The sequence below is a fragment of the Chanodichthys erythropterus genome, chromosome 19, assembly GCF_024489055.1.
Source record: "Chanodichthys erythropterus isolate Z2021 chromosome 19, ASM2448905v1, whole genome shotgun sequence".
Classification (NCBI taxonomy): domain Eukaryota; kingdom Metazoa; phylum Chordata; class Actinopteri; order Cypriniformes; family Xenocyprididae; genus Chanodichthys; species Chanodichthys erythropterus.
Window position 1 is genome coordinate 13,972,544 of NC_090239.1, and position 18,601 is coordinate 13,991,144.

An 18,601-nucleotide genomic window follows, 5' to 3' on the forward strand; every position below is an offset into this window, starting at 1 on the left:
TATTTACAACTTTTTTATAAATAATAAACAATGGTTTCTTTTTGTGAAATACACATGGAACCGCAACAACACACAGACACAGTAGCGCAGTAATACTGATGTAATGAGGTCCCGGGTGTATGTTTGTAAAATAATTTACAACAGCTTAGAACACAGCTCAACCAATCAGAATCCAGAGCCGGAACTATCCGTTTTATAATAATTATTTTAGTAGTTGAATGCTAAATTTGCAAGTAATTGCTATAATTATTTAACAAGTTAGTTTTTTTTTTGTGTGTGTGTGTATATATTTTTTAATTACAGCAAGGCAAAACAAACATTTTGTAAGGAAATGGAAGAAAAAAAAAAAGCTTGCATTTAAGCATTTTATACCTCTGAAAATTAATCTACTTCAAAATAATTATATACATAAACTTTTATTTCTTTCAGTGTTGTAGCCAAGAATCAGTGTAATATGGTTAGACAGGTTCTAGCTCTCATAAAAACCTTAAATTCCCAAACCTGAGCGAGATCCACGTTGCCTTGCTCTTTCACACCGTAATGATGCATGAAGATATCCGCCTGTGTTGCGCCTCCTGTGGCGCCTTCCACGATGTCAGGAAGCAGCTCTCTGATCTCTCCTGCTGTCCACACACAAAACGCTCCCTCTCTCTTCTCAGTGGATTCCGCCGTGGGAAAGGAATCTGCATCCTCAGCGCTATAGAAGCCGCCCGACTGCAGATGGCAGCACAATGCTCAAAATCAAATGTTTTTTTATTTCTTTCTTTTCTTTTTTTGCCACTTGTAGTCTGTTTTTGAAGTTACGTTGTGGCTTCTTGAGGGGATTATTACTTCTTGGCAAAAAGTTCTCTAGTTAATACATTTCAAACATGTTATGTACATAAGTTTAGCATACAGTGGACTTGTTGTTGTTGAAAGTATAACAATGGAATGATTTACAGTACACAGAGAATGTAGTTTTCAAACGTTGCAAACGTGTATATTTTGGGTCAAAGAGAAACATTAACCTCTAGTGTAAAGGTCTTGATACACGGGGCAACTTTTTGAGCAATGTTGCCAGACAATTTTGCCAAGCGATGTTGCTTGGGCACTTTCCCACTGAGAATAGTCAACATATTTCGATCTAAAGTATCCAGATACAAATTTGTTGCCCATTCTCAATGGGAAAGTGGCCAAGCAACATCACTCTGCAAAGTTGCCCAGCAACATTGCTCAAAAAGTTGCCCCGTGTATCATGACCTTGACTCTCACAACCAAAAAAAATGAGGTTCAAGGTATGCTTTTGTTGGTACCCAATTACTCCATAAATCTTCAAAAATATGATTTTAAAAATTTGAGGTGGTTTTAATTGTGGGTGTCGTCAAACCATTCATCATCACAAGATGGCTGGCACTCAGCGCTAGAGAGTGGAGGAGGGATGACCTCAAAAAGGGCTTCGACCTGGGCGATTTTTCAGTGCTTTTGTGGGTCGGTGCTGATTCAGCATTGACTGATGCCAAATTTGGGATTTAATGAGGGAGAAGAAGACTCACCTTGTCACTTAGGTCTCTGGAGACATATAGCAACACGTCACGAGCCACATCTGCAAATAGGCGTTCCCCAGATACCTGCAGAGATCAACAGCCACAATAACACCACACCCAGCGAGTGCCAGATATATCGTTGGTTCATTATACAACTCTTAAAATCATCTTAACTTAGGCTTTTGATATATAACCACAGAATAAGCAATATATAACACCAATAAGTCCTTATTGTGTCTACAAATGTACAGTGTTTCATTATGGCTTTCTGGACATAAGCAATTATCTGGAGAGATAAGAGACAGAAAATATATCATACATTAAAATATTATACATGAAAACACAGAAACATATTCCCACCTGGTAAGCAGTGATATAGGCCACAGCAAGCTGGCCTTGATCATATAACATCTTTTCAAAGTGAGGAACATGCCAGGAGGAGTCTGTGGAGTATCTGTGAAAGCCCTGAAAGAAAGAGTAGCATTGCATTCAGTTAAGTAATTAAAAGCGAAGAACTGATTTTTAACATCATATGTTCAAGACAGGTTCTGAATACACAATTTTTGCATGTCACCTGTGCCACATGGTCATGAATGCCCCCTAGTGCCATCATACGGAGAGTGTGAAGGGCCATTTGCAGCGCTTCTGCTCCCTCAGAGCTGGCACGATTTACTGCCCAAAATGACATCAGGAACATCAGGTTCACTGCGAAAAGAAAAGCACAAGGCCATTTTACACTATTAATGTAAATGCATATGTGTCAGGTAATTACCTCACAAGACAGGTGGCCAACAGGATATCGTGTTCATTCACTTTGTGAGTCTGTTCTAATAACAAATTAATGACAGTCTGTAAATATTGTACAGGTTTTGGTGATAAATCCTTTCAATTCATCCCAGTATTTGTTTACCTGGTGAAGGGAACTTCGGCGCCTCTCGAAAACCTCCATATTCTTCCTCATAAGAGTGAAGCAGCTGCTGGTAACATCTGTTGGCAACATCTGGACCAAATGGAAGAGTTTCTCCAGGGCTGGCAGAAATTTCTGTCCCCTTCCTGAGGGCTTCCAGTACTCTCTCTCCACTCGACTCCAGGGTTTCTCTGTTACTCTGCCACTAAAACACATAGTATGAAAATCTTCAGAATATTACAGCACCATAGTACAGGGGTTGTCAAACTTTTAATATCACTGACCCAAAAATATTATGATCTCCGTGTAGGGGACCCTCTTTGTAAATATAAATGCAGCTATATATTTTCATGCAGAAAGTCCCTTTTAAACTGTGAAAAATATATTTTTGCATTTATTCGAAAAAATGCAGTAAAAAAAAGAAATATTAAAAATAAATGTTTTCTATTTTAATATATTTTAAAATGTAATTGATCCCTTATTTTCAGCAGCCATTACTGCAGTGTTCAGTGTCACATGATTCTTCAGAAATCATTCTAATATGCTAAACTAGTGCACAAGAAACATTTCTTATTGTCAATGTTGAAAACAATTTTAATGCTTAATATTTTTGTAGAAAATGTGATGCATTTTCTTCTTTGATTAATAAAAAATTCAACAAAACAGCATTTATTTAAAATATCTTTTTTTGTAACAATATAAAAGTCTTAACTGTGACTTTTGATCAATTTAAAGCATCCTTTCTGAATATATGTATTAAAAAAACTTCTGAATGGTATATATTATTTGGAAAATGTTTACTTTCTATTAATTCTTTTAATGCTACTGTTAGATTTATAATCCTAAAGAAAAAAAATAGCACTGATAAAAGAATAAAATAATAGTAATTATGTCTAACTTCTTAAATTTAACTTTTTCCTATTATTAGCACCCTCTTGTGGCTTCTGGACCAGATGAGATAAGACAGGATAAGATAACCAAAGTAAAGTAAAATAAAATAAAATAAAATAAAGACACTAATGTTCCCAATACATAAATGAAGGAAATGTCAGTCTCAATTCTTACTTGTTCTATAATTCTTGAAAGCACAGTTTTCAGTCCAGGTCTTCTTCCAGTGTCTCTGGGTGGAAAGTAAGTGCCTCCTATGAATGGCCTGAGATCTGGTGTGAGCCACACGCTCATTGGCCAGCCACCACCTCCACTTGTTGCCTGGGCAGAAAGCATTAATTGTATTTCAATCAGCAAGACGCAATGTAAGTTACAACAATGAATTTTACAAGTACAAACCTGCACAAATGTCATGTAAACTTTGTCTACATCAGGCCTCTCCTCTCTGTCCACCTTTATACACACAAAGTTCTCGCTGAGGACTTTTCCAATCTCCTCATCTTCAAACGATTCCCTCTCCATCACGTGGCACCAGTGACAGGTGGAATAACCCACTGTAAGCAGTGATAGAACAGTGTAATAAAAGATGGACCAACCATCCAATATGTTTTCAAACATATCATAATGTTACCTGAAAGAAAAATGGGCTTGTCTTCACTCTTTGCTTTATCAAAGGCTTCTTGCCCCCATGGATACCTGTAAAAAAAAAAAAAAGTTATATTAGGAAAACTATAGTTTATACATAAGTTTTTAAAATTATTCACAGGATGATTTTGGTGATGCTTTCTCCAAAAATGTAATCATCTAATCATCTAAACTGTGTTTTACAGCAAGGCTGAAGATCTCAGAGCCCCTCACCAGTCCACAGGGTTGTGTGCATGTTGTAACAGATAGGAGGACTTCTCTTTACTCAAGCGATTGGTGTGTTTTGGGGTCTTTAATCTGTCAGGTCCATCACTCCCTGATGCCATGCTGAAGAAAACCGCTCCAGAAGGCCTAAAACAATGAGAGAATATAGTTGTCATAAAATCGATACTGAACTGCCCTAACTGAGTGCCACCACCGAATAGATGGCCTAAGTAAACAGGGAGCCAGGAAATAATAAAAAATAAAGTACAGATGAAATGAAGACTTCAGATACAAAAGTGCCATCTGAAATTTTCTTCTATAATTAGCATTTTTATCAAGCTTGTATGTTTAGGTTCAGTTATTTCACTTTAATGGCAATGAAAATGACCTATTAATTGCCATTAAAGTTTAATTACTGAACCTAAACATACGAGCTTAGACGGCACTTAGAGGCTTTTGCATCTGAAGTCTTCAATTCCATACTGCATACTGCTTAAATTCTGCATTAAACAGAAGTTGCAATAGTCTTTTTCCCATTAGTGACATTAAGAGTGAAACAGCTTCTCGAACAAGAAAAAATGTAGGGTGACATATGATTTTGTCCACTGGAAATCGACTGGATCTTAGGTTTGCTATTGCTGAGATCTCATGTGAGTGACAGGTTATCCCACCCTTAGGCAGAAAAACAATTCATCAGAGAAGAGAAGAGAAGAGAAGAGAAGAGAAGAGAAGAGAAGAGAAGAGAAGAGAAGAGAAGAGAAGAGAAGTCGCTGCAAGAGGGAGGGAGGGGAAGTTATTTTGATTAAAAATGACAAGGGCATACAAATCTTTTTAAAAAATAATGATGTGCATGGATAAATAATTTATAATAAATACTGCAATATTCAATAAAAACAATTGATGTCATGGTGACTAATTTGCAAGTAGTATGAAATGAAATTAAGCACATCTGCTGAAAAACAAGCTTTGCTGCTCTTAATAGGCCTGGTTTCACAGACAGGGCTTAGATTAAGCCAGGATTAGGCCTTAGTTAAATTAGGACATTTCAATAGCTTTTATAAAAACAATAACAACAAAACAAAAAAAACATTACTGGTGTGCATCTTGTGACAAACAAATGGCACTGACATATTATAAGATCAGTTAAAACAGCTCAAACATTCATTTTAGTCAGCTAAAACCAGCTTAAACTAGCCAACAAACCAGTTTTGACAGGGAATGTCAGCTTTTTATATGTAAACAAACATTTAAGAAACATTTACAGTCCAATAGCATATGATTTACTTCAAGTAAACGAGTGCTGTGTCTCAAATCTTAGTAAGCTGCCTATCTAGACAGCATTGTCTACGCATTGAACGTCAGAACGCGACTATTTTTTGATCAGTGTTTAGAAACATAGGCATTTAAAGACTTTGGGCAAGGTCTCTGTGCTAGCAGCAGTGCTAACGAAGTCTGCAGCGTTTTATAACCGGTTGTGCGACTCGAGTCTTCATATCAGACATGAAGCGCTCAGACTGGGAGTATGACAGACTGCGTCAGAGGTCAGTGCCTACCTGAAGTTGTCCCAGGACAATCTGGTACTAGCAAGCACTGACTTTTGTCTAAACTGGAGAGTTTGTGGTAGTCCAGAGCACCGGCTCTTATATAAAGTATGGTTGTCTTTTCGCAGAAAGGATCTGGTGAAGAGCCTGGCCTGTGCGATGTGTTTGGTGGTGGTTGATGATGTAGTCCTTACGAAGCCTAATCTCAGCATCATAGATCCGCACCAACCTGACCTTGGTGCGGATTCACGCAAGGAACTGTCAGTGGAGTGACATGAAATCCATGCATGCGCCACTAGATGTCGCGCTAGATCTGATATAGGTTTCAGTCTTTTAGATGCCGAGATTTATCATCGTATGAGGAAATATATTAATATTTCTAAAATTTTATTTGGAAAATATTTAGTTTTTATTAGGCTACATTATTATTATTTTTCCTACTCATTATAGTACTGTACTGTTCGATGCTTTATTTATCTATTGTAATCACATTTTTGTGTTATTTATTCACTTATTTATTTGTTTGTTTGTTTTAATCTAATTTTTACTTCTTTTAATCTTTTTTATATCATCATTTATTAATTTTAACATATTTTAATCTAATTTGTACTTCTTCTAATTTTTTATATCATTATTTTTTAATTTTAACATATTTTAATCTAATTTTTACTTCTTTTAGTCTTTTTTAGATCGTTATTTATTAATTGTAACATATTTTAATCAAATTTTTACTTCTTTTAATCTTTTTTTATATCATTATTTATTAATTTTAACATGGTATGAAAACCCCTGCAATATCAAACTCTGTCAATAAATCAAAACTTTGGGTTAAAATTAATTAAAATCTAATTAAATTTATTTTGATCTATGAGCATAGAGTTTTCCTAAAGTAGTAGAAGAGAAAATACAAAAAAAAAAAAAAAAAAAATTATTAGGAATATTAGGAATATCATAGTTTTTAAAAAAGCACTCACATGTTCTACAAAAAAAACTCCCCCTTCACAACAATTCTCTTTGAAAATTTAATTTAACAATGTCTCCCTTTAATTTTAGGTTCTATTTTTATTGTTTCTTTGTATTTAAAAGAATTTATACTTTGCATTTTTTGATTTATACTTACAAAATGTGTAAAATGTGTCGAGAACTTCCTGTTTTAAAGGTAAAAAAAAAAATAATAATAAATAAAAACAAATTCCTCATTTGACCGTTAGAGGGCGCCTGTAATGTAACCCGGAATTAGAAGTTATCGGAGGAAGCGTTGCCATTTTCTTCCGGTGAACGAAACAACAACATTGCTGAAGATGGCAGAGATCGGAGATGATGAGCTTAAAAAGCTCGAATATTTGTCTTTGGTGTCTAAAGTTTGTACCGAACTTGACAACCATTTAGGAATCAGCGATAAGGACCTTGGTGAGTTCATAAATTAGATGAGACTGTGTCACGTTATAGATAACTCTTTCGTAACTAGCTGGTTAGCCTCTTTCCACCTGTGCAGTCAGTGCTTGTGCGTCATTTAACTGGAACATGCAGTTATGTTATGAAATAACATTAATTTCCCCAATTATGTTACACGTTTAGTTTATCTAGAATCTGATCTTTTATAATTAAAAGAGAGGCTGGTTTCTGACAGTAATGTGGTCGTAGTTATTTAATGGTAAGTCAACATTGCCTGTTATTTATTTGGAAATATAACCGTCTTCCTTACTATGGAGTTATTTTGAAAGCTGAAACAATTACTGTAATAACTGATATTTTGGCAATGATTACCGTGGTCAATTTTGGTAAGGTGCTGGTTAGTAAAAAATGTTTACTAATGTTCAGACAAACGCATAATCACTAGCTGCAGCTCTGCAGTTCGTGTATAGAAGTTTGTAGTAACAATCTGCTGTTTGTTGTGTTTTTCAGCTGAGTTTGTAATCAGTCTTGCTGAGAAAAATCCAACCTTTGATGGATTTAAGGCAGTGCTGGCTAAAAATGGAGCTGACTTCACGGTAAGGATCTTTGTAATATCTCTCTCTGTTCCTTTAATTTTGTCTTGTGATTTTTACTGTTGCAGTTTTAGGAACATCTAACCCATCTCTGTCCTTTAGGATTCACTTACCAGCAATTTGCTTCGTCTCATTCAAACCATGCGTCCTCCTGCAAAAGCATCTACCAGTAAAGGTAAGAACATTCAGGATCTTTTAGTTCATTTACATCTATCAGGGCTACGTTTCTCGAAAGCATTGTGAGCAAAGTTGATCATAGAGACCGTTGGGGCCAATGGTTTTACAATCTACTTAGGCTTACAATGCTTTTGAGAAATGCAGCCTAGTTCATTTTGATTTGAACAATACCTTCAGGCCCAGCTTGCACCATATTTCATGCCATATTGCCATATTTTCATCTCTCCTCCTGATGATGATTTTCGTATGTGAATTTTATTGTGCAGCCTCTTATCCTGATGCTAAGCCTAAGGGTGAAAAGGACAAGCTGAAAGAGCTGTTTCCAGCTCTGTGCAGACCTGACAATCCTACTACCAGGGTAATTATATATATCTAATGTTTTATATATTTTTTATATTACATATATATACACATACTCAGTTGTGGTCAGAATTATTGGAACCCTTGGTAAATATGATCAAAGATGGCTATAAAAATAAATCTGCTAAAAATAAATCTGCATTGTTTATCCTTTTGATCTTTAATTCATAAAATTATCAAAAATCTAAACTTTCATTGAAGGAAAAGAATTGAAAGTGTGTGTGTGTGTGTGTGTGTGTGTGTGTGTGTTTCCTCATGTATAAAAATGAGGAAACACAAAGGCCACCCCCATTTCCACTATCAGGGCAATAATTAAGAAGTTCCAATCAACTAAACATATTACAAATCTGCCTGGAAGAGGATGTGTGTCTAAATCATCCTAATGCACGGTGAGGAGGAGAGTTTGAGTGGCCAAAGACTCCCTCAGGATCACAGCTGGAGAATTGCAGAGATTAGTTGAGTCTTGAGTCACAGAAGCCTAAAAAAAAAAAGATCAAACAGCACCTACATCCCCACCAGTTGTTCCTGAGGGTTTCAAGAAAAATCCTCTGCTCTCATCCAGAAACCATCTCCAGCATATTCAGTTGTCAGACATGACAGGAACTTCAAACGGGACCAGCTTCTATGGTCATTTGAAACTAAAAAAGAGCTTTTTGGCAGCAAACCCACCAGATGGGTTTGGTGCACACATGGATAAATGTACTCCTTTCCCACGGTTAAATATAGTGCTGGATCTTTAATGTTGTGGGCCTATTTTTCTGCTGGAGGTCCTGGACATCTTGTTCAGGTACATGGCATCATGGATTCTATCAAATACCAACAGATCTTCTGCTAGAAATCCAATAATGGGCCGTGGTTGGATCTTCCATCAGGACAATGATCCAAAACAAACATCAAAACCAACACACAAGCACAAAATGAAGCTTCTGCCATGGCCATCCCATTCCCCTGACCTGAACCCTAAAAAAATGAGTGGAATGAACTGAAGAGAAGAAGCACCAACATGGAGCTGGAATCTGAAGGATCTGGAGAGGTTCTGCATGAAGGAATGATCTCTGATCTCTTGTCAGGTGTTCTCCAAACTCATCAGGCATTATAGGTGAAGTCTCTTGGCAAAAGGAGGTTGCAAAAAGTATTGAATAAAAGGGTGCCGATAATTGTGGCCAGTTTTAAATCAACTGTAGTCACTTATGGATCATTAATGTACTTGAAGTCAAACTATCTTTTTTTCTCCTAACTAGACTATGCTGGATGAGGATGACGTGAAAGTTGCTGCTGATGCTATGAAGGAGTTAGAGATGTTTATGCCCAGTGTTAGTGGAACTGAACCTAGCCGCAGTAAACACAGGTGATGAACTGCTCTACCATAAAATGGATACCATTGAAGTTGATGCTGCAATGATTTCTTCGCTGCATCATATTGTTGCCTTTTAACATGTAAGTATCATCCATCTTAGATCTGAAACCACCAGCAGCAAGAAGAAGCGGAGGAGCAGAAGCCGGAGCAGAGATAGAGACAGAGACAGGGACAGACGGAGACGGCATCGCTCACGCTCTCGCTCTAGATCCCGCTCTAATGAGAGGGACAGAAGGAAGCGCAGGAGCCGCTGGCACTCTCGCAGCAGGTCCAGGAGTCCTGCACGGGGAGATAGAGACAAAGACAAAGGCTCAGACCGGTGGAAGGACAAACATGTGGACCGGCCCCCACCGGAGGAGCCATCTGTGGGGGATATCTACAATGGCAAAGTCACCAGTATCATGCAGTTTGGCTGCTTTGTGCAGTTGGAAGGTCTCAGGTATGTTGGACATACAGTAAACTTACTTTTAAGGCTACTGAATTTGATGTGTGCATTATGACATATTCTTTAGTAGGATTAGTTTGTAAACATATTACTTAGAATTGGCTTTTAAACTATTTTTCTCTCATCCTCCTTTTGTAAAGGAAACGTTGGGAAGGCTTAGTCCATATTTCTGAGCTCAGGAGAGAAGGTCGGGTGGCAAATGTGGCTGATGTGGTCAGCAAAGGTCAAAGGGTCAAAGTCAAGGTGTTGTCCTTCACTGGATCCAAAACAAGTCTCAGCATGAAGGTGAGTGAGTGTCTTTATGGAAGTCACGAGAGAACAGATCTGCATACTATGGGGTCCAAAAGTCACCAATTAAACAACCAGTAAATTACACCCAGTTAAATTTCCAGTTAATTTGAACATTTAATTTACAGATTTGTTATATTCTGTGAAATTAAAGTCGATAATTTGTTTTTAGATTCTGAAATTTTTGGGCCACTAAACAAAAGTAAATATACAAAGTTTAAATTGGTATATAATTATTATTATTATTATTTTATAATTGTTCAGTTCAATTCACATTTTTAAAGCAGCTTTACAGAAGATGCATGCTACAATTTAGAGTAATCTGTTATCAGCGGTGACTGCCAAAGTAATGTCTATATGTCAGAATGTATAGTTCATAGATGATATAAATCATGCAGTTAGCTAAAATCATGTGTTCATTTAGGCAGAAACAATGAGCTCAAAGAAATTATTACTAGTTGTGATAGTAATAAATGCAATGTATTGAAATGTATTGTTAAATCAGGAAAATTTAAAATGTAAGCACTTTTACTTGTCGTCTCAGATTTGTACACCCTACTGTATACGTAAATTATTTGACTTGAAATTTTGGTTATTTCTTGCATACATAAAAGTTATGTGCTCAACCTGTTTTATTGATTTAGTCATTACTGTGCTTGTAATATGTGGACTGATTTTTGTTGGGTTGTCTTGCTTTTACAAGGATGTTGACCAGGACACTGGTGAAGACCTGAACCCTAACAGGAGGAGAAATGTGGGTGGAGAAGGTCAGGAAGAGACATCCATGAGAAATCCTGACAGACCCACCAACCTCAACCTGGGCCATGCTCCAGAGGTAGAGGATGACTCATTGGAACGCAAAAGACTAACCAAGATCTCCGATCCAGAGAAGTGGGAAATCAAACAGGTGCATGGCCATCTTTAATGTGAAATTGAATTTATTCACTCTTATAACATTTGTTTTTCCTTAAGTCCATATTTTAATCTGCATCTTGATCTGTTTGTTCTTAGATGATTGCTGCCAATGTGTTGTCTAAGGAGGAATTCCCAGACTTTGATGAAGAGACAGGAATTCTGCCTAAAGTAGATGATGAGGAGGGTATGAGTTGCATTCAACTTTGTTTAACTCCACATTTGTCACCATACCGATAATACAATCCTACTTCCTTTGGAAACCACCATAATAAGTTGCTTCTAGCTGCCTGAACTGTCACCTTAAAATGTGTCTGTGTTGTGGTTTGTCTTTCAGATGAGGATTTGGAGATTGAGCTGGTGGAAGAGGAGCCTCCATTCCTGCGGGGACACACCAAACAGAGCATGGATATGAGTCCTGTCAAGATTGTCAAGGTAGTTCAAAACACATGTACTCTCACTCTATAGCTGCCTGAGCAATGTTGGAAGCAAAGTTCTTGGTTCTTGAAGTAGACTTAATCTGTGACTTTAAATCTTTTTTTTTCTATCAGAACCCTGATGGATCTCTCTCCCAAGCAGCTATGATGCAGAGTGCCCTGGCCAAAGAGCGACGGGAGGTAAAACAGGCCCAGCGGGAGGCTGAAATGGACTCAATCCCCATGGGTCTTAATAAACACTGGGTGGACCCTCTGCCTGACGGTAAGACAATCAGACTTAGCATCTGAAATAAGAAATAATGTTGTACTCCTTTCAACTCAGGAGGCCAAAACTGTTTTTCTTCTCAGAAAATTCACTTAATACATAATGCACACATGCATAATTTAAAAATACTTCATTTTTGACCTGCAATGCTATGATTAGCCTTGCCTTTTTGGGTTTTTTTTTTTATTCATAATCTTCTAGATGAAATTATGATCTGAGATATCAACCAGGATATCCCATATTTAGATTAGAACACACTATAACTCCAAAACTGCATGGAAAAGTAGTAACATTTGAAAAATAGAAAAGAAAATAGTCTGATTACTTGTATAGTGAAGTAGGATTGTATGAGTACACAGATGTTTTGCGCTCCATCTCCTTCAGTAGTGGAAAAAAAGAACACAAAGTTATGTAATATGAAAGTCATTGATCTATCCAGATAAACTTCCTTCCTATTTGTCCATACCGTGGTTTAGTGTGTTCGTAGATGGCCATCTGATTTCCTGAGGTCTGCTATCGAAGCAGATGGTGGCTGGCTTGCATATAAAAAGCCTATCTCTGTTGCTCATATGCCCTCTGGCCTTATATGAGCTCAAGTCTGTTATCATCTTTGTGCATCTATAATAAATGCTTTTTCCTGTCTTCACACACTCACCATCCATACAGTTGATGGCAGGCAGATAGCTGCCAACATGAGGGGCATAGGTATGATGCCCAACGATATCCCGGAATGGAAGAAACACGCCTTTGGCGGCAACAAGGCCTCGTATGGAAAAAAGACTCAACTTTCTATCCTCGAGCAAAGAGAGAGTCTTCCCATCTACAAGCTGAAAGAGCAGCTCATTCAGGTGTGACTTAACTAATACTCAAGTTTTTTGTGCCTTCGATCCAAGTCATTGAAAATTGAATATCTGCCGATACAGAGTCCCGATCCAATACTTGTATTTTATTATAAGTAAATTATCAAGTACTTGAGTACTTATCAAGTACTCAAAACTTTAACCATTGTGTCTTTACAGGCTGTCCATGACAACCAGATTCTGATTGTGATTGGGGAGACAGGCTCAGGGAAGACCACTCAGATCACTCAGTACCTGGCGGAGGCAGGATATACCACACGGGGGAAGATTGGGTGCACACAACCCAGAAGAGTGGCAGCCATGTCTGTGGCTAAAAGAGTGTCGGAGGAGTACGGTTGCTGTTTAGGTCAAGAGGTAGATGCTTGCTTACAATCATTTTCATGATATAGGCAACAATAATCTAATATTTCTCCAAAATTTTAAAACGGAGCCTTAATCTCTTTCTGTGTCTGTGCAGGTTGGCTACACCATCCGTTTTGAGGACTGCACAAGTCCCGAGACTGTGATTAAGTACATGACGGATGGTATGCTGTTAAGAGAGTGTCTGATTGACCCTGATCTGGGCCAGTATGCCATCATTATGCTGGATGAGGCCCACGAGAGAACCATTCACACAGATGTGCTCTTTGGCCTGCTCAAGAAGGTACAGTACACAAACTGAGGCTTTGTTCACTCACTCAGTCAGTGAGTGTCAAGGTCAGTGTTCAGAAACATACACTTCCTTTCAAAGGTTTGGGGTCCAAAAATATTTTTTATGTATTGAAATAGAAAACAGTTATTTGAAATATGTAATAACATTTCACTATACTTTGTGAAAGCCTTTGTGAGCATAAGAAACTTCAAAAACATTAAAATATTTATTATTTAAAATGATAATTTATTTAAAAAAATTAAAATACTTTTTTTTTTTAGAGTGATCTAGAAACAAGTTAAAAAATGAATACAATAAAATTGAGGCATTGATTTAATATCTTTTCTAAGACTTTAACACTTTGTTGCATGGTACTCTGAACTATATGGGGCAAAAACATAAACTTAGTTGCTGTTCACTATTTCACCATCTCTTTATGGGGCATTTGTTATAGTGTCTTGTTCTTTTATTATTTAGACTGTACAGAAACGAACTGACATGAAGCTCATTGTGACATCTGCCACGCTGGATGCTGTGAAATTCTCACAGTACTTTTATGAAGCACCTATTTTCACTATCCCTGGTCGTACATATCCAGTGGAGGTTTTGTACACTAAAGAACCTGAGACTGACTATCTGGATGCGAGCCTGATCACAGTCATGCAGATCCACCTCACTGAGCCTCCGGGTAACTTTTTACACACAGTTGTTCACAGAAAAACCTGTAAATGCCTGTGAAAATGAGCTTCCTGTAATTAAAATAATTTACTGTACAGGTGACATCTTGGTGTTCCTGACGGGTCAGGAGGAGATCGATACTGCTTGTGAGATCCTGTACGAACGAATGAAATCTCTCGGTCCTGATGTCCCAGAGCTGATCATCCTCCCAGTCTACTCTGCCCTGCCCAGTGAAATGCAGACCAGGATCTTTGACCCAGCACCACCTGGAAGTAGAAAGGTACCATCCAGGCTTTTTCCTCTCTCTGGAGACCTCTGACATGTCAAGTCAAATCAAATTTTCCTGAAAATTTAGATCCCTGTATACACCTTAACAAACATTCTGCGTTTTCTTTCTTTCTATCTATCTATCTATCTATCTATCTATCTATCTATCTATCTATCTATCTATCTATCTATCTATCTATCTATCTTCAGGTGGTCATTGCTACTAACATTGCAGAGACTTCTTTGACAATTGATGGGATTTACTATGTGGTGGATCCAGGTTTTGTCAAGCAGAAGGTTTATAACTCCAAAACTGGCATTGATCAGCTAGTTGTTACCCCCATCTCACAGGTAACATCCATTCCTAATGACCCAGACTACATGCAGTATACATTGTAAGTACAGTTTGGCTCCTAAACCTTGTTTGTGTGGTCCATAGGCCCAGGCTAAGCAGCGAGCGGGCAGAGCTGGTAGAACAGGTCCTGGGAAGTGCTACAGACTCTACACAGAACGTGCCTACAGAGATGAGATGCTCACCACCAACGTACCTGAGATTCAGAGAACTAACTTGGCCAGCACTGTACTGTCTCTTAAGGTATAATTTAAAAAAAAATTTGGTACAAGCTATAATTGTTTTTTTGTTTAGTTTTTTTAAGGGTTGCACCAAATATTAAATTTATGACCGATACAGATACAATTCTGGCAGATACAGATTTTTTTATGCTACAATTTAGGCACATAACATTATAATGTACAGGATGAAAAAATGGATCGGATGTAGGAATGTATATTCATTTAAGATCATTAAGGGTGTGTTCACACTTGTAGTTCGGTTCGTTTGGTTCATTTGGTCCGGACCAAAGAAGAAGAAAAAACATTTAGGCCTGGTCCGGTTGGCGTTCCGATTGGCAATTTTATCACCGAACCAAGATACCGAACCTTAAGGCATAGGGATAGATTCACAACGTGATTGGTCGGATTTTATGACGTATTGCCTATTTTGAGACAGAACTTACCGAACATCCAAAACAGTGCTGTTTGCTGAGGTAAATGCACTCGTTGTGTGTGTGTAGCGAGGCGTAGCCTGCATGTGATGGTATTTTGGCCAGCTGGGAACTCGTGAAGAGCTTATAAAATGTGTAAAGTAGTCAAAACACCGGCGGGAATCCATCCGCCACACGCAAACTATCTGCTGCGTAGAGACGCGCGTCTGATGCCTGTGATGAGCAAACTTGCGTCTTTGACGAGAAAAACCGACACGCGTGAGGATTCTGTCCTTTTACGGTTTCGTCTTCCTGTTTTTGGTTCGGTTACATGTCTTTGGTCCGTGTTGCGTTCATATATCATTCGAACCACACCAGAGTTCGTTTGGAAGCGGACCGAGGTCCATCTTTTCAGCAGTCTCGGTCCGCTTGTTTGATGCGCACCAGGGTTCGGATGGCAGCGTTCACATATGTTCAGATGAACCGCACTAACCGAGCAATCGCACCAGGGTTCGTTTTAATCGAACCAAACATGACAAGTGTGAACGCACCCTAAATATTAGTGTTTTTAAAGATACAATAGATAAAAGAAAAATTATCAACTTTAAGTGAGTGCTAGATTACAAAATGATAATCTAAATGTTAAAATTGAACAAGTACAGTTAAATGTACATTTACACTTGTTGTATTCAAAAATCTAAAAATTCCATAAAGTATCACTATCATATTCGTTTATGCATTTTTATATCAAATTTTCTTTTCAGGCAATGGGCATCAATGACCTGTTGTCATTTGATTTCATGGATGCTCCACCCATGGAGACACTCATCACAGCCATGGAGCAGCTGTACACTCTGGGAGCGTTGGATGATGAAGGTCTTCTCACACGACTCGGTCGTAGAGTAAGTGTGTATATGTCGTCTTTGTGAATTTGTAAATGTGCTCATATCGAGGTTTCAGATGTAGCTTCTCAGTTTGCATATGCAGAATAAAGTATTAAGTTTCTTGTCACTGTTCCTATCAGATGGCTGAGTTTCCTCTGGAGCCCATGCTTTGTAAGATGTTGATCATGTCCGTCCATCTTGGCTGCAGCGAAGAGATGCTTACCATTGTGTCAATGCTCTCAGTACAGAATGTCTTCTACAGACCAAAGGTACTCCTTTAGCCCCTTTAGCCACACATTACCAGATCTGTGGTCAAGAACCGTTACATCATTAAGTAAAGTTTGAGATATCCAAGCAGAGTGATCCTGAAGATATTAAGCATGATTTTACTCTAAATCTCAGGACAAACAAGCTCTGGCAGACCAGAAGAAGGCTAAGTTTCACCAGCCGGAGGGGGACCACCTGACTTTGTTGGCTGTCTACAACTCTTGGAAGAACAACAAGTTTTCCAACCCCTGGTGCTATGAAAACTTCATCCAGGCACGATCTCTCCGCCGTGCACAGGATATCCGCAAACAGATGCTGGGCATCATGGACAGGTGAGGGCTAGAGAATAAATAACTTTATGCTGGCTTACTTGCACATTAAAATCAGCCTTAAAAATAGATTAATTTAAGTTAAATTGACTAGTCTGAGCAGTTTATGTAACCTGCCATTGAAAGTGATTCAATCAATATTGGACTTCCCTATTCACAGAATTAAAACAACTAACTATAGTTATTATCATTACAGTTATTGGCCTTGGTTTATATATATGTTAATAATTATTATATTGCATGCTGTCTTCAGGCACAAGCTGGATGTGGTATCATGTGGTAAGGCTACAGTACGTGTACAGAAGGCCATTTGCAGTGGTTTCTTCCGGAATGCAGCCAAAAAGGACCCTCAAGAAGGTTACAGGACCCTCATAGACCAGCAGGTGGTCTACATTCACCCCTCCAGCGCATTGTTTAATCGCCAACCAGAATGGTATGTACCAAAACAATATTGTTTTTGTATTAGCCAACAAAAACAAATATCAGTGTAGCTTGTGCTAAAGCTGGTTACCCTCTCTTCTCCTCAGGGTGGTGTACCATGAGCTTGTGCTGACCACTAAGGAATACATGAGGGAGGTGACCACCATTGACCCGAGGTGGCTTGTAGAGTTCGCTCCAGCTTTCTTCAAAGTGTCTGATCCCACACGCCTCAGCAAGCAGAAGAAACAGCAGCGGTTGGAGCCCCTCTACAACCGTTACGAGGAACCAAATGCCTGGAGAATCTCCAGAGCCTTCAGACGACGCTAGAAGCTTCTCACATGGTTTTTATAGACTGCAAGTGTCTGATACTGCTGCTGAACAAAACATCAACTTTGTGGTGTTGGCAGAGTGGAGGATAACATGGACAGATGCTAAAAATGTGCTTAAAGAACATGGTGCCCTATTTTCAAAGATAAGATCCTTTCCATTGCTGTGAACCACGTTTGATTTTAAAGGAGGCGTTGCCTCAAAAATGAAAGCTGACCTGATTTTCTGCTCACTTTTTTCTTTTTAAATCAGAAGCATTTAATTTTATGTTTCTTCTGTATGTCTCATATGGCTTTTATGGTTGTAATTGTCTCTACTTTGAGTCTTGGTTCTTCATATTTAAAAAATATGAAATGAAAAAAAATCCGGGTCATTTAACCTGGTGTTTAATGCTAACTCCAGACATTTTTTTTTTTTTTTTTTGGTACAAGCTATCCCGTTAACATAGTAATATTTGCATTTGCACAGTGCAGCTCCTTTTCGTCCATACTCTTGGAGCGACCCTTTTGTGTTGCAGAATGTGTGGACGTCACATCCGTCTGGTCCGTGGATGCTGATTAAAGTGAAGGGGAAGGGTTTTCATTAATTCAGTTACTTCCTCTGGAGAGGTCTGGTCATGTACAAGTGAACAGGATGTTAAGACCACTTTCTTATCACACACAGATCTCATCCTTATTTGGGACCTCTCTTCTGTTTTAATGTTTAAATTACCAACTCCGCACAGGACCAGTGTATCGGACCACAGTGGAGATTTCTATTATTGCTCTTTTCTTAGAGGAAACGATGGGGGGTGGAAATGCCCTACCATTTTTTTTTTTTTATATGGTTACACCTTATGTTTTGTCATATCTTGGATTCATTTTGATGTCAACTTAAATTAAACTCTGTCCTTTAAAAAGGCCTATTTGAGTTTGTTTTTGGTGAGCTTCTAATGTTGAAGTGTGTATGTGTTTTATTTGGTACACCTTGCTTATTAACAGGTTGGACCCCTTTTGCCTTCAGAACGGTGTTAATTCTT

At 38.2% G+C, this 18,601-nt stretch overlaps 2 protein-coding genes across 2 annotated transcripts in view; one reads left to right on the plus strand and one right to left on the minus strand.

Moving 5' to 3' along the window:
- The window catches only part of spata20 (spermatogenesis associated 20), a 51,900-nt gene extending 45,744 nt beyond the window's left edge, over nt 1-6,156 (minus strand). The window contains exons 1-10 of the mRNA XM_067368577.1: nt 5,721-6,156; nt 4,177-4,314; nt 3,950-4,014; nt 3,718-3,872; nt 3,496-3,639; nt 2,434-2,635; nt 2,098-2,228; nt 1,884-1,988; nt 1,533-1,607; nt 502-714 (exon numbers count right to left, since the gene is read on the minus strand). Coding sequence (XP_067224678.1) covers nt 502-714; nt 1,533-1,607; nt 1,884-1,988; nt 2,098-2,228; nt 2,434-2,635; nt 3,496-3,639; nt 3,718-3,872; nt 3,950-4,014; nt 4,177-4,314; nt 5,721-5,923 — 1,431 coding nt within the window. The 5' untranslated portion in view covers nt 5,924-6,156. The remainder of the gene's footprint in view (nt 1-501; nt 715-1,532; nt 1,608-1,883; nt 1,989-2,097; nt 2,229-2,433; nt 2,636-3,495; nt 3,640-3,717; nt 3,873-3,949; nt 4,015-4,176; nt 4,315-5,720) is intronic.
- An 808-nt stretch (nt 6,157-6,964) lies between these two features.
- Nucleotides 6,965-17,721, plus strand: dhx8 (DEAH (Asp-Glu-Ala-His) box polypeptide 8). The gene is made up of 23 exons (XM_067368576.1): nt 6,965-7,118; nt 7,614-7,699; nt 7,799-7,871; nt 8,140-8,231; nt 9,475-9,581; nt 9,691-10,029; nt 10,176-10,320; nt 11,027-11,230; nt 11,335-11,422; nt 11,573-11,670; nt 11,787-11,934; nt 12,604-12,785; nt 12,957-13,151; nt 13,255-13,440; nt 13,906-14,116; nt 14,205-14,386; nt 14,584-14,724; nt 14,813-14,968; nt 16,121-16,258; nt 16,381-16,509; nt 16,643-16,839; nt 17,090-17,269; nt 17,364-17,721. The coding sequence occupies exons 1-23, from the start codon at nt 7,010-7,012 to the stop codon at nt 17,581-17,583; spliced, it is 3,606 nt and encodes a 1,201-aa protein (XP_067224677.1). The 5' UTR covers nt 6,965-7,009; the 3' UTR covers nt 17,584-17,721.
- Nucleotides 17,722-18,601: the final 880 nt, after the last annotated feature.

Excerpts from the sequence above, each read along its gene's own strand:
- dhx8 (XM_067368576.1), top strand. The coding sequence starts at position 7,010 with ATGGCAGAGATCGGAGATGATGAGCTTAAAAAGCTCGAATATTTGTCT. Across the intron at positions 11,671-11,786 it reads GTCCTGTCAAGATTGTCAAG|AACCCTGATGGATCTCTCTC; the intron begins GTAGTTCAAAAC and ends TTTTTCTATCAG. Across the intron at positions 12,786-12,956 it reads TGAAAGAGCAGCTCATTCAG|GCTGTCCATGACAACCAGAT; the intron begins GTGTGACTTAAC and ends GTGTCTTTACAG.